Below are 14,205 nucleotides of genomic sequence, written 5' to 3' on the forward strand. Positions count from 1 at the left end.
TATTGTTTTCTATTTCCTATTAAATACAGTATTGTACTAAAATAAATTTATTTGAAAAAGGAAGGAAAAAACAGACAACTATACTTTTAACGACAAGCTCCTAATTAAAATTCCAATACTGGCTTCTAGTAATAAAATAATTTTTCAGCTGATTGCTTTACTGATAGAAACCAATTAATGATCATGACTCTTCATTATTTTCCCCAATATATTCCATCACTGCTTAGCCAGGTTAATGTCATGGTTCCGACAGATGAATCTCTTCAAAAGAACTTCGAGGCATTGTTTTCCTTAAAGAATCTTTTATTTGAGAAACAAAGTATCGGCACTACAGTTGAAGCCAAAAATTGAACCCCCCTCCCCTGGCACAAAGTAGCAAAGCGCAATTCCCTCCTCCAATTAAATGTCATAAATCACATTCCCCAATTCACTTGAAGTGTGGGCTTTTTCCCCATCTCTCCTGCCAGACAAATTTCTATCACCTCTGGACCTAATAACCTTGGGTTCCCATGGCTGAGTTATTATTGTTATGACTAGCTGGACTCTCATCCACATTCCCCCTCCCAGCATTAACAAACTCTAAAAGCGATAGAGAAAAGATGGCTACATTTCCATCTGTTGTCAAAGCAGGAACATCCGATGTTAGCAGCGTTGACAGTTAATTCTATTCTTAGCAACCCTGATGCCTAAAATTTTATCAAATATAATTTCTTATATAATCTCACTTTAAATTCAAGTTTAGATTCTTCAAACTCTTTAGATCCTGAATCTTCTGTGCTAGCAGAACAATCACAAGAACTATGCTCCAATTATGCTCCAAAGTTGTTTTAAATCCCACTTTAATATTTCAGGATTCTTAGAATTACATTTTTTTAACTTCTTGATCTACTTGATATATCAGGTTGGTACACTGAGCACCAATCACGCAGGTTCCGTCATACAGGCAGTTCTTGACTTACAGCTATTCATTTAGCAACCATTTGAAGTTACAACAGCACTGAAAAAATGACTTAGAACCAGTCCTCGCACTTATGACCACTGCAGCAAACCACTATAGAAAATTTGGGTGCTAGAAAGCGGGCATGCATTTTCAAAGTTTGCAGTGTGATCAATGGTCGTGTGATTATCACTGATTCACTTATCAATTGTGGGAAAATGGTGGTAAAATTGGGCATGACTCACTTAACAACTGCCTGGCTTAGCAATGGAAATTCCAGTCCCACTTGTAATCATAAGTTGAGGACTATCTGTATAGGAAGATTAACTGGTATGAATAACATTACAACTTACGACAACTTGGATAGGAAAGATTCAGTACAGGTTGTCCTCGACGTATGGCCACAATTGAAGCCAAAATTTCTGTCGCTAAGTGAGACACTTATTGAGCTTTGCTCCATTTTACGACTTTCCTTGCCACAATTGCTAAATGAATCATAGCAGTTGTTATTTTAGTAACATGGCGGTTAAGCGAATCTGGTTTCCTCACTGACTTTGCTTGTCAGAAGATTGAAAAAGACGATCACATGACCCGGAACACTGCAAATGTCATAAATATGAGTCAGTTGCCAAGCATCTGGACTTTGATCATGTGACCATGGGGATGCCGCAATGGTCGTAACTGTGAAAAATGGTCATAAATCACTTCAATACCGTTGTAGCTTCGAACGGTCACTAAATGAACTGTTGTAAGTCAAGGATTACCTGTATATCCTCAGTGAACTTTTTACATTATTTCAATCATCCTTACAAACTTGGAATATTACAATTTCGCATGATAGAGTTTGTGTGGTCGTAAGTCAAGGACTTACTTGTACTTTCTACAGCCACAGTCTTGCACAACAAAGAAGCCGGGTGCAGGTAAAATGGACCCCAGTACAAACTTCTTGTTTGCATCTGGACAAGCGTGGGGGGACTTAGCCATACCCACAGAACGTGGCAATACAGTTTCCCCACCTGCTGCCCTCCTTCCAGATGCATTCTGGGATCTGCTCCCTAGAAGGCCACACAGCTGAACTGCAACTCCCAGAATTCTAAGCGCCGCATTCTAAGGCAAGAGGTTGAGGAAAGCCCACAGCAGACACTGAATGGCACCAGACTGCTTTCTCTGGTGGCGGTGGCAAGTTTGAAAGAACCTTCTGAGCTAAGAAACACTGTGACACCCACACCATGAATCTGTGGCACTGTTTGTGAGTGTAGTAAAAATTAGATACACCAAGAACTAGTGACAATTCTGTCAGCCGTGCCCTTTTTCAGGGTACATCATTGCATTATCCTTCCTGCTCACCTTCCCAGTGCTTACTGAGCATGCTCAGCCCTTCTTTCTTTTTCTATAGAATACAGAGAGTTGGAAGGGACCTTGGAGGTCTTTGGAGGGGCGGGGGAGAGACCCATTTACTTTAATTTTTGACAAGTCTGAAAACCTCAGTGTTCCAAGCTTGCAGATTCCTTTCTTCTGTGCCAGATAGGTGATATTTGGGATGCAAAAAATGTCTGCCACAGTCTTTATAGAAAAAGAGACAACCTCAGGGGAAGCTTGACCTACTATCAACATTTTCTTCCTCACTGCTTCAACTCTATGAATTGCTCCTTCTGTTTTATTTTAGGCCGAAAAGATGGTTACCTTCAAAGGAAGCAAAACCTTGTGTCATTCGTATGTGGAATTTCTGTTTGTTGACAACCGTTGAGGAGATCTACCCCATATTCATGCTATGTTCCACATGCATTATTGCATCAGTTCTGGCTAAATCCTTGTCCACGGTTGGCCCATGCGCGTGGTTTCTCTCGTGTTTCAAGAGGGACGCTTTGTGACTGAATTTTTTCCCACAGTCCAAGCACTCAAAGGGCTTCTCTCCCCTGTGGCTTCTCTGATGATTAATCAGGTTGGATCGCTGACTGAAGCTCTTCCCACATTCTGCACATTCGTACGGTTTCTCCCCTGTGTGAGTTCTTTGGTGGCCAACCAGGAATTCTCTCCGGCTGAAGCCTTTCCCACACTCCAAACACACGTAGGGCTTTTCCCCTGTGTGAATCCTCTCGTGGATTCGGAGAACTGAGTTGCAACTAAAAAATTTCCCGCAGCTGGCGCACTTATACGGTCTCTCCCCCCTGTGAGTTCTCTCGTGGGATGTCAGGCTTGAACTGTTGCTGAAAGATTTCCCACAGTCGGTGCAGCTGTATGGTTTCTCCCCTGTGTGGATCCTCTGGTGGTTCAGAAGGTTTGAACTCTGGCTGAAATTCTTTCCACAGTCTAAACATTTGTATGGTTTCTCTCCAGTATGGAGTCTCTGATGGCGGACAAGACTTGACCTAAAGCTGAAGTTTTTCCCACAATCCGTGCACATGTATGGTTTCTCTCCCATCTGAAAGTCAGGAGGCTGTGGGGTCCTCTTCTCATGTTCTGAATGTCTGGATGGATTCTCTTCATCATATGCATTCTCTTGCTTTCCTGTGGACGAACTGGAGAGAAAGCTTTTACCACAATTCAAACATATACGAAGACTTCCTCCCCTCAGATCTAAGGTCTGACTGGAATCGTGCCCACACTTGGAACATTCGTATGGTTTCTCTCCAACAGGGATCCTCTGCAGACTACTTTGATTAACTTTTTGATGCAACCCATCCTGACCATCCATGGTCGAGTCTATTCTCATTTGTTTCTTCTGCTCAAAAATGGACTCCCAATGTTCACCGTCCTCATTAGATTGGGATGGCTTTTTTTCAGCTTCCAATTTTTGACCCTTAGAAAGGTCATGAGCATTTTCTCTGGGCATTCTCTCCCAGCTGTTTCGACTGAAGATTTTGTCATCTTGTTTCTCACAGGTATGTTTTTTGGCTTCTCCTTGCTCTAAGGGCCTCCCTTCATTCCTCTCTGTCTCTTGATGACATATTGCCATCCTTCCCATTGGGGGCAAGGAGAAAATTTCCCCTTTGGCTTTATCAAATGGAACCCCAGTAAGTCCCATCAGTTGAGAAATTCCTTTCATAAATGGCCTCCGCTTGTTTTCAACCATTTCTATAAGAAATAACAGAGAGTAATGAATCTGTGAAGAGGATTTTGACATTTAACATTTCATTGCTTCTCCCCAGTAAAACAGAGAGCAACATAGGTGATATGATGATCCTATCCCCCCCCCATTAAAAAACCCTAAGTGTTGTTATGTTACAGCACAAGCCCCACCCTTACATATATACAAGTGTCCCTAATTTGGATGCAAGTACATAAGTCATAAGTTTAGGAAAACCACTCAGAAGTACATTAGAAATTTTGCAAAATCCAAATTGGCCAAGCAATGGGTAGAAAGTGGTTCTCAACCTTTTTAATACCGCGACCCCCAACTGGTCGTAAGTCGAGGACTATTCAACTGGTGCAGCACCGTTTGCAGAATGGGACTTTTGGCAGGCTCAGCAGGGCAGAGCCAGCCTGGACAATTCCTATTGGCTTTTGAAAGCCAATAGAATTAGACTCTATTCAAGAGAGTCTATTCTATTGGCTTTCAAAGCCAATAGAATAAAAGGGAGTAGCACAGCTAAGGAAAAGGGGAAAAAAATGGCGGACTGCGTTGTTTGGCGACCCCCGTGAAATGGTCGTTCGACCCCAAATGGGGTCCCGACCCACAGTTTGAGAACCGCTGGGGTAGAAGCTAGTCAAAGGGAGATCCAACCTGGAAATAAGGAAGAATTTCTTGACAGTGAGAATGATTAATCAATGGAACAGCCTGCCTCCCCAAGTTGTAGGTGCCCCATTGCTGGAGGTCTTCTAGAAAAGACTGGACAACTATTTGTCTGGGGATGTTATAAGGACTCCTGCCTTGGGCAGGAAGTTAGAGTAGAATACGGTCCCTTCCAGCCCTATGACTCTATGACCTGTGATTCAAATCTTACCTAACAAGTGGATCTGATGATCTGCCCTTTGTTCAGCTGCCACCTTTCCTGTTTCCAACAAAGGCTGTTTTATTTTGATGGAACTGGTCTGAAAAAAAAAAAGACCACAGCAAGACCTGAAGATTTAAGAATATTTAATGGAAAACTTTCAGATTTAGCAACGTGTTACAATATTATAGCCAATGTGTATACATACTACATAATAATACATACATACATGCAACCTTATAAGAAATGTGGGAGGATGACATCCTTTTGGTTAGTTTTTTTTACCCTGAAATTAACAGATCCCCCCCCCCCGCAAAAGCATCCTATTTACTATGTGGGTCAAATATATTAAATTAGATTTGGTTTGCAGGAAATGGCTGAGGGTTTGTGAAGATCCAGATTCTGTGTGTGTGTGCACGCACGTGTGCCCATTTTCATCAATAAACTTCATTTGAAGGAAAACTGTAAATGTGATTCACAAATTAGATAACAGTAACTTAATGGTTCTTGTAAGTGGGTGTAATTTCTAATGAACGAATGAATTAATTAATTAGCTGTTTCATGCAGCGAGCAGGAACATTACACAATTTCAGAGTCTATATCCTGGAACAAATCATGTCAGTGTTGGTGGAAATGCTGTTTTCTTTTTGATAGCTCCTTGATTAGGCTGTTGTTTACTATTTGATTTTTACTGATTGTTGATTTGGTATTAATCCTAGCGTTAACCCCTGCTTATCTGGGGGTTGATTACTGTTAAGGAGGCATTTTGGTCACCTCGTTTTTGTCCCAACAATCCTGACAGGAAAAGTCACTGTACATAAACAGAGCAAACCCCACTCCCTTCTAGCACTAAAGATGTCACCTAGTTGGGTAATGAAAAGTCTGCAAGAAAACAACCAAGCACAGAGAGCATCACGAGCCCTACAGTTCAACCCTGAGCTACAAATATTATCTTCCATTAGTCCCCTCTGGTTGATCAAACTACTCACCTGCTCTTCTTGTATTTCAGATTCTTCTTTCCACAGCAAGAAATCTTCTGCTACGGCCACCGCTTGGAGACAGGTCTCTGGGTTATCTTCCCTAACCCAGTTTTGCATCTCTGACGGCAGAATTGCCAGGAACTGTTCCAGGATCACCAGCTCTATGATCCGCTCCTTTGTGTGACTTTCAGGCTTCAGCCATTGAGAGCCAAGATCCTGGAGGTGCCCAAGTGCTTCTCGAGGTCCCTCAGCCTCCTCATAGCGAAACTGCCTGAATCGCTGGCACGGTTGCTCCAAACTGATCTTGTCCTTCTCCAGTGCTTCCTCTCCAGCTTTCAGAGGACAATCCAAGCTTTCGGAGGTGGCATGAGCTTTCCTACAAAAGCCTGGTAGGATTTCAGATGCAACCATTCTTCTAAGACCTGGGTTGGCACGAGCAATGGCCCCTAACAATGTGATAGAAGAATTATGGTCATCCCACTCTTCGGATCCAGGCAGCTGAGGTTGGCTTTCTTTTGAATGAGTTCCTTTCTGGATGTTACACCATGGACCTTCGGAATCCAGCTCCACAACTTGCTCTCCTTTAATCTGCAGGGGATCCACATTGGATAGAATTTTTCCAACACAGTCCTCCTGGAGAACATTACGATCGCGTCCTCCTTCCTCCATTTTCTCCCCTGGAGCTTGCTCAGAGCTTGTGAATGCCTGCATTTTTATTCCTGGCTAGAAAACTGGTCCTGGAAACAAGGTAATAGGAGAGAAGTTAAGGACAAAATTCAAGGTGGGTCATATAAATGTAGCCATACCTCATTATTTTCTAGTATATCCCATAGAATGTGATGGTAGTATAGTTAATATGCCCGGATAACACCCGTTTCTTGAACTGCACTAAATGCCAGTTTGCTCCTGGGTACAGCTCAAGGTGCTGATCATTACCTATAAAGCCCTCATAGCCTAGGGCAGTGATGGTGAACCTTTTAGAGACCGAGTACCCAAACTGCAACCCAAAACCCACTTATGTTTAGTCAGGTGCCAGATGGGCGTGACCCATTGGGTGGGTGTGGCCCATTGGGTGGGTGCAGCCCATTGGGTGGACATGGCTGTGGTGGTAACGGCAGACTGAGTGGGACTAAAAAGTTCAATCAATCAATTCCAACTTTGCGAGATCTTTTTTTTTCCATGAAAAGTTGAAATTGATTGGTTGATTGAACCTTGTTTTTTTTGTTTTTTTTTTTGCACATGGCAGCAGAGGCCTAAAGTGAAAAGGTTTTATAAAACCCAGCTGAAGGCCTAGGACTGGGGTGACAGCGCGCGTGCCCAGAGAGGGCTCTGCGTGCCATCTGTAGCACATGTGCCATAGGTTCGCCACCACGGGCCTAGGGCCTGCTTAATTGAGAGACTGCCTGAAAGTTATACTTCAGCATTATTAAGAGCTCCAATGATTCTCCACCTTGTTTTGGAACACATTTGAATAATTTTGGAAAAGAGAGAAAACTGACAGGTGCAGTCAACCCCTAGCCCATCAAAATTTCCTCTTCTCTGATGTACAAAGGAGTCAACATTATTTTCCTGCAGAGTCTCAAAATAGTAACAGGGGAAAAAAAGCACATTAATCAATCAGAATAGAGCTGGAAGGGACTTTAAAGGTCTTCTAGTCCAATCCCCTGCTCAAACAGAAGACCCGATACCATTTCAGACATCTAAGGAAATACATGCTATATATCTAAGAAAATATATGCTATGCATCTAAGAAAGATAGCAGGAACAGCTGCCTTTTGCATCTCTGGGGAGGGGGCAACAACCTGTTGGAAAAATTATCTCATGATGTAATATGAATAGTTATACTTTGTTTTCTAAAAGTCAACTTGCAGAGAAGGAAAACAAAACAAAGCAAAAATTAAAAAAAAAAACAGCAATTCCTCTACCTTTATCACAGGTAGCCTGAAAGCAACATAACCAGCTTTGTCAGTTTTTCACAGGGCAGACTAGTAACTTGACCTGCCTGTCTCTGTTCGTTCCAAAACTTTGAGTTGTGTGTGTAGAAAAAGGTGTTAGTCCATCTTTCTGTACTGCGGAACTGGATCTCTGAAGCAGAGGAAGAAGGACAGTCTACCTTGAATGTTAGCTAAAAGAAAGAAGGGGAAGGGGCTACGGTGGTTTTCATTTTCTTTTTATCTTTGCCCCAAAACAAAACTTCTATCTGTTAAGCTGCAGAACAAGACTAGGCCCCCTTTTCTGTTGTTTTTCACATCTCCAAATTATACAGGTTTGCAACTATATACAATCCCAGAGAATGCATACATCTAAATACTGTCTATGCCAGCGGTTCTCAACCTGTGGGTCGGGACCCCATTTGGGGTCGAACGACCATTTCACGGAGGTCGCCAAACAACGCAGTCCACCATTTTTTCCCCCTTTTCCTTAGCTGTGCTACTCCCTTTTATTCTATTGGCTTTTGAAAGCCAATAGAATAGACTCTCTTGAATAGAGTTTAATTTTATTGGCTTTCAAAAGCCAATAGGAATTGTCCAGGCTGTCTCTGCCCTGCTGAGCCGCCAAAAGTCCCATTCTGCAAACTGTGCTGCACCAGTTGAGTATCTTTGACTTACAACCGGTTGAGTAGTCCTCGACTTACGACCGGGTGGGGGTCGCGGCATTAAAAAGGCTGAGAACCACTGGTCTATGCAAATTAAACAAATGAAAAATAATAATATAATAATAATAATAATATATAATAATAATAATCCCCCAGTGAGGCACTACCTTGAGTGTTGTGGGGCTTGTGTACTCTGAGGAAGATGAGAGCTATGCCAGAGGTTCAACCATACTGGACAGGTCTCATCAGAGGAGTCAGACAAAGAGTGTCTCCTCCCATAAAAAATATGTAAACGTAAATTTCAGAATGCCATACTGGCTCGGATGTCGCCGGTTAACAAGGTCCGCGCTAGATATTGGAGTTCCTGGATATCTGGTGAAAAATGGGGTACAGGACTCAGGACTGTTGGCTGAGCAACCAGGGCCAGCAGCTGCAGAACTACTGGAAGAAAAGGTGTTTACCCGTCGCAGATACACAGTGATGGAAAACAAAGAAATAATGATCTGTTACTACAGATCAAGTCCAACAAGAAGAGGATATCTAAAACGAATGCACCAGTTCGGGAAAGAACAACATCCAGAATCAGAAATAACAGAACAGAGACTAGCAGATCAACGCCGATTTATAACACGAAATAAAGTATTCACAGAAACAGAATTGGACGAATTGCAAAGGTTTACCCAGGGCAAAGAAATCAAAGCCTTACCAGAAGTAATTCAGAATGTAGAGGCAAACCAGGGGAAGTTGGCAGTGAAAGAATCCAGTAGAGATATAAAACTGTTCTCATTTGGAAACCAGGCACCTCTTCCTCAGGAAGAACAAAACCCTCTAACTAAAGAAATAAAAGAATTGAAACAAAGAATAACTGAGCATCTAGAACAGCACAAAAACAACAGAATAAGGCTGCCTGCATTGAAGCTTGTTTCAAAGAAACAGCTAGCACAAGCATTAAAAGATGCAAATACTGCAATAGCAAGCATAAGCACCAATTCACTGCAAGAAACAAACCAACTAATGTACAGCACAGCTGCAGTTATAACAGAATACCTGGGATGCAAAATCAACAAAGAAGAAAAACAAACAAACAGTGCACCACAAAAATGGAAGGTTAGACTAGAAATAAGATCAGCAAGTTAAGATCACATGCAAGCAAGCTAGAACAGATGAAAGAAAAGAAGCTGAAGAACAAGAAGACCAAAGAATACCTAATCAAGAAATACCACTTAGAAACAAGGAAGATCAAGGAAGCACTGGAAATAATAAAGCAACAAATAACAGCTATAGCCAGGAAAATCAGTAATATGAAGCTCGAATTGCAAACTATAGGCAGAACCTCCAATTTCAATCCAATCAGAAACATTTCTACCAATCCATCAATGGAGAAACTGCAAGGAATCAGGCAGTACCTGACAAGGAAGAAACAGTGCAGTTCTGGAAGCAGATATGGGATAACCCAAAGAAATACAACAAGGAATGCGGCTTGGGTTAAAAAGAGGTGGATGCAAATAAAACAGAAGTTGAAATGAAAGAACTAGTAATACAACAAAATGGTAAGAAAAAAAAGAGCAAAGAAAATCAAAATTGGTCATTCACAGGTGAAGATGAACTGCATGGGTTTTGGTTGAAACATCTAACTGTTATACACTCACTCATTTGCCAAGTCGATTTCAACAATATACTACAAGGAAGAGAAATTGAAAAGTGGCTAACAACTGGGAAAACCTACCTAATAATGAAAAATCCAGCAAAAGGGGCAACACCAGGCAACTACAGGCCAATTACCTGCTTACCAACAACTTTCAATTACTAACTGGTGTGGTAGCTGATGCAGTACAACAGCATCTAGTTGAAAACAATCTCTCTCCACCTGAGCAGAAAGGAAACTGCCCCAATAGCAGAGGAACAAAAGATCAACTCCTAAATAGACAAAATGATCTTGGAAAACTGCAAGGACAGGAAGACCAATCTGAATGTGGCATGGATTGACTACAAAAAGGCATTTGACTCTCTGCCAAACATGATTGGATAATAAAGTGCCATAGAACTAACAGGAGTCAGTAGAAACATCAGAAAATTTGTGCAAAGAACGATGGCACAATGGAAGACACAGTTGCAGATCAATGGTGAGAGGCTGGGAGAGGTTAATATCAAGAGAGGAATATTTCAAGGAGATTCATTATCACCATTACTATTTGTTATTGCACGGTTTCCTCTGTCAACAATACTGAATAACTCAGGACATGGCTATCAAACATCAAAAACATCTGCCAGACTATCCCACCTCCTTTATATGGATGATCTGAAGCTGTATGGAAAAACATCATCTGAAATAGAATCGCTGCTCAACACTGTCCGTATATTTAGCCAAGATATTGTAATGGAGTTTGGCTTGGACAAATGTGCCACACTTACTATCAAACAAGGAAAAATAATGAAAACTGAAGGAATCAAGATGCCCCACGAAAATAACATTAAGAGTCTGGATGAGGAAGAGTACTACAAATACTTGGGTATCCTTCAGCTGACAACATCAAGCACACTGAAGTCAAGAAAAAGATTAGAGGTGAATACATTAAGAAAGTGAAGAAGATCTTAAAGTCCAAACTCAATGGAGAAAATACCATAAAGGCAATCAACACCTGGGCAATCCCAGTCATTAGGTACACAGCTGGAATAGTGGACTGGACTCAAGCAGAACTAAAAGCAATGGATAGGCAGACCAGAAAAATAATGACAATGAATCATGCCCTTCATCCACGCAGTGACATTGATAGACTTTATCTACCAAGGCAATAGGTGGGCATGGAATGCTACATCAGATGGTTGAAGAAGAAAAAATAGCTTTGAAAGAACATCTGAAGACAGTGATGAAGATGCACCTGAAATTAGTATATCAGGAAGGCTTACTAACTACTGGAGAGACCAAACAAACTGGCTACAAGAAAGTCCAAATGAAGAACAGATAGAGGCCATTGGGAGACAAAGCACTACATGCCAAACATGAAAAAATAGATTGGAAAGCAGATAATAATAAAACCTGGCAATGGCTAAGAGGCAGGAAAATTGAAGAAAGAGACCTAGGTACTAATTCTGGCTGCACAATACCAAGCTTAAGGACAATGAATACAAAGTCAAAATTGAGAAGACAAGCAACAGACAGAAGTGCCGCCTATACAAAGAAGCTGAAGAAACAGTGGACCACTTGGTAAGCTGTTGCAAGAATATTGCACAAACTGATTACAAGCACCGGCATGACAAAGTAGCAACAATGGTGCATTGGAAGATCTGCAAAAAATATCATTTGCCTGTAAGCAAAAACTGGTGGGATCATAAAATAGAGAAAGTCATAGAAAATGATAAAATTAAACTGCTCTGGTACTTCAGAATTCAAACAGACAAGCACATGCAACATAACACCCCAGACTTAACAATTGTCGATAAGAAAGACAAAAAAGTCTGGATAGTGGACGTGGCAGTGCCTGGAGACAGCAGAATAGAAGAGAAAGAACTGGAGAAGATAACAAAATACAAAGACCTACAAATAGAAATAGAAAGACTGTGGCAAAAGCAAGCAAGGGTATACCAATAGTCATAGGTGCCTTGGGTGCAATCCCAAAACAACTGGAGCACCACTTGAACACCATTGGCATTGACAAATTCGCTATTAGTCAATTGCAAAAGGCGGCCTTATTAGGAACTGCTTCCATCCTGCGACGATATCTGTAATACCATCAAACATCCACATCTGCCTATCCCAGGTCCTGGGTAAGGACTCGATATGTAGACAAAATGCCAAATCCAGTCTGAACATCTGGCTGACTGTGCGATGAATGATAATAATAATAATAAAGTTGGAAGGGACCTTGGAGGTCATCTAATCCAACCCCCTGCTCAGGCAGGAAACCCTATACCATTTCGGACAAATGGCTGTCCAGTCTCTTTTTAAAAAACTTCCAGTGTTGGAGCACTCACCGCTTCTGGAGGCAGGTTGTTCCACTGGTTAATTGTTCTCACTGTCAGGAAGTTTCTCCTTAGTTCTCCTTAGTTTTTTGTGATTATTTTTTTTAATGCTATTGGAATCAAAAGGTTAACACACATTTGTATCATATAAATTAATATGTGGCAAGTGCTGTTATACATTTGCCCTGGCATAATAACATATGTGGGTGGGAGATTTGGTAACTGAATGGGGGAAATCCCGCTGCTGTAAATTGGATGGGATAATTCAGAGGAGGGGCGGAAACACTGGAAAAAGTAATGTCAGAGTGTTGTAATTATTGCCCAGAAAACAACATGGACAGTTCATGCCGTCACCTGCAGCTGAGCTGGACTGGAGGGCCTCTAGTGTGTTTATCCTTCCAAAGACCGGCTAGTCCACCTTTTGTTCCTATTCTTAACAAGCTTGCAAGGCAAGTTAAGTTTAGAGATTGCAATGGGAGAAAGTGACCCAGTGGGGTTCAGGATCGATGGCAGGGAATCTGAATCTGCGTTTTCCAAGGAGTAAATCTTCCTGGCTCTAATACTACGCCACCTGCAGTAGTGCAGCTCACTATTTGCTCCCCTAGAAAGAAAGAAAGCCCATTGAGTTCAGCGAGGATTACCAAACAGGTATAGGATTGCAGCACGCTTACCGGAAAGTAAGTCCAAGAGAACTCAAGGAAGGCTGCCTTCTCAAGAGACCAAAGGCCACGCGATCCCGCGGAATTGCTTCGCCCCCGCAGGGCTGGCGTCGGTGCAAAGATGCGGGGGGCCGGCCTCGACTCCAAGAAAATAAACAGCCGTCCCACGTTCCCAACAAACCCCATTGGGAAGGGGTTTGCTCTCCGCGCGTCCCTTTCGCTCCGTTTCCTGATCTAGACGCGCTGCTGGAAAGAGAGAGGTTGCCAGGACTTACGCGCCGAGCAGTTCTGGCCGGGGAAGGCGGTGGCTTCGGGAGATCGGCGCCTCTGGCCTTGCCGGCTGCTCCCTCCCTGCCTTCTCGGAGCCTCCTCTTCCTTGCCCTGCGTCCCGGGCCCGTCCCACTTTCCCTCGCTCACCTTGCAGCAGCGAGAAGCTTTCCCGAGGCATTTTGCACGCTCGCGCCACCTTCCCACGTTCACTAGCGCGTTCTGCACGGGGAAGGGAGCGCTCGCGTCTTGGGCTCTCCTCCAGTGGGGAGGAGATTTTCTCTCTCCCTCTTTCTCCCACGCCCCCAACCGTGATGTTTTGGGGAGATGGCTGCGAGTAATGGATAGAGATTGCAAGTGGCTAGAAAGACCGAAAGGTCGGTGTAACGCGCGATGCTGATTTGTGGGAAAGTGCCGTGTGGGACAGTGCCTGTTGGATTTCCCAGACTCTGAGCATCCTAGAGGTGGAAGAGTACTGCAGTGGGGATACAGGAAGCCCTTGACTTACAGCAGTTCATTTAGTGACCGTTCAAAGTTACAATGGTGCTGAAAAAAGTGACTCATGACTGTTTTTCACACTTACAACCATTGCGGCACCCGCATGGTCACGTAATCGAAATTCAGATGCTCGGCAACTGACTCATATTTATGATGGTTGCAGTATCTTTGGAGTCTTGTGATCACCTTTAGCGACCTTCTGACAAGCAAAGTCAATGGGGAAACCAAATTCACCTGACAACCATGTTACTAACTTCACAACTGCAATGATTCACTTAACGATTGGGGCACGAAAGGTCATAAAATGGGGAAAAACTCAACAACTGTCTTGCTTAGCAATGGAAATTTTGAGCTCAATTGTGGCTGTAAGTTGAGG

The 14,205-nt window shown here is 42.7% G+C and overlaps 1 protein-coding gene across 7 annotated transcripts; it reads right to left on the reverse strand.

Annotated features, from left to right (window-relative positions):
* Positions 1-1,582: 1,582 nt before the first annotated feature.
* Positions 1,583-13,962, reverse strand: LOC120305164 (zinc finger protein with KRAB and SCAN domains 7-like). Of its 7 annotated transcripts, XM_039336593.1 has the most exons (6): positions 13,482-13,962; positions 12,418-13,310; positions 7,775-7,934; positions 5,859-6,586; positions 4,882-4,969; positions 1,583-4,012 (listed from the first exon to the last, which is right to left on the reverse strand). In XM_039336593.1, exons 4-6 carry the CDS (start codon positions 6,558-6,560, stop codon positions 2,691-2,693), a joined length of 2,112 nt encoding a protein of 703 aa, XP_039192527.1. In that variant the 5' UTR covers positions 6,561-6,586; positions 7,775-7,934; positions 12,418-13,310; positions 13,482-13,962; the 3' UTR covers positions 1,583-2,690. The 7 variants fall into 7 exon arrangements, with proteins under 7 accessions (XP_039192527.1, XP_039192526.1, XP_039192524.1 ...); XM_039336592.1 differs by lacking the exon at positions 13,482-13,962 and having other exon boundaries at positions 13,077-13,473; XM_039336590.1 differs by lacking the exons at positions 7,775-7,934; positions 13,482-13,962 and having other exon boundaries at positions 13,077-13,473.
* Positions 13,963-14,205: the final 243 nt, after the last annotated feature.

This window comes from Crotalus tigris, unplaced genomic scaffold, assembly GCF_016545835.1.
Source record: "Crotalus tigris isolate CLP2741 ecotype Arizona unplaced genomic scaffold, ASM1654583v1 scf7180000017666.379230911805:20528666, whole genome shotgun sequence".
In the NCBI taxonomy this organism is placed as follows: domain Eukaryota; kingdom Metazoa; phylum Chordata; class Lepidosauria; order Squamata; family Viperidae; genus Crotalus; species Crotalus tigris.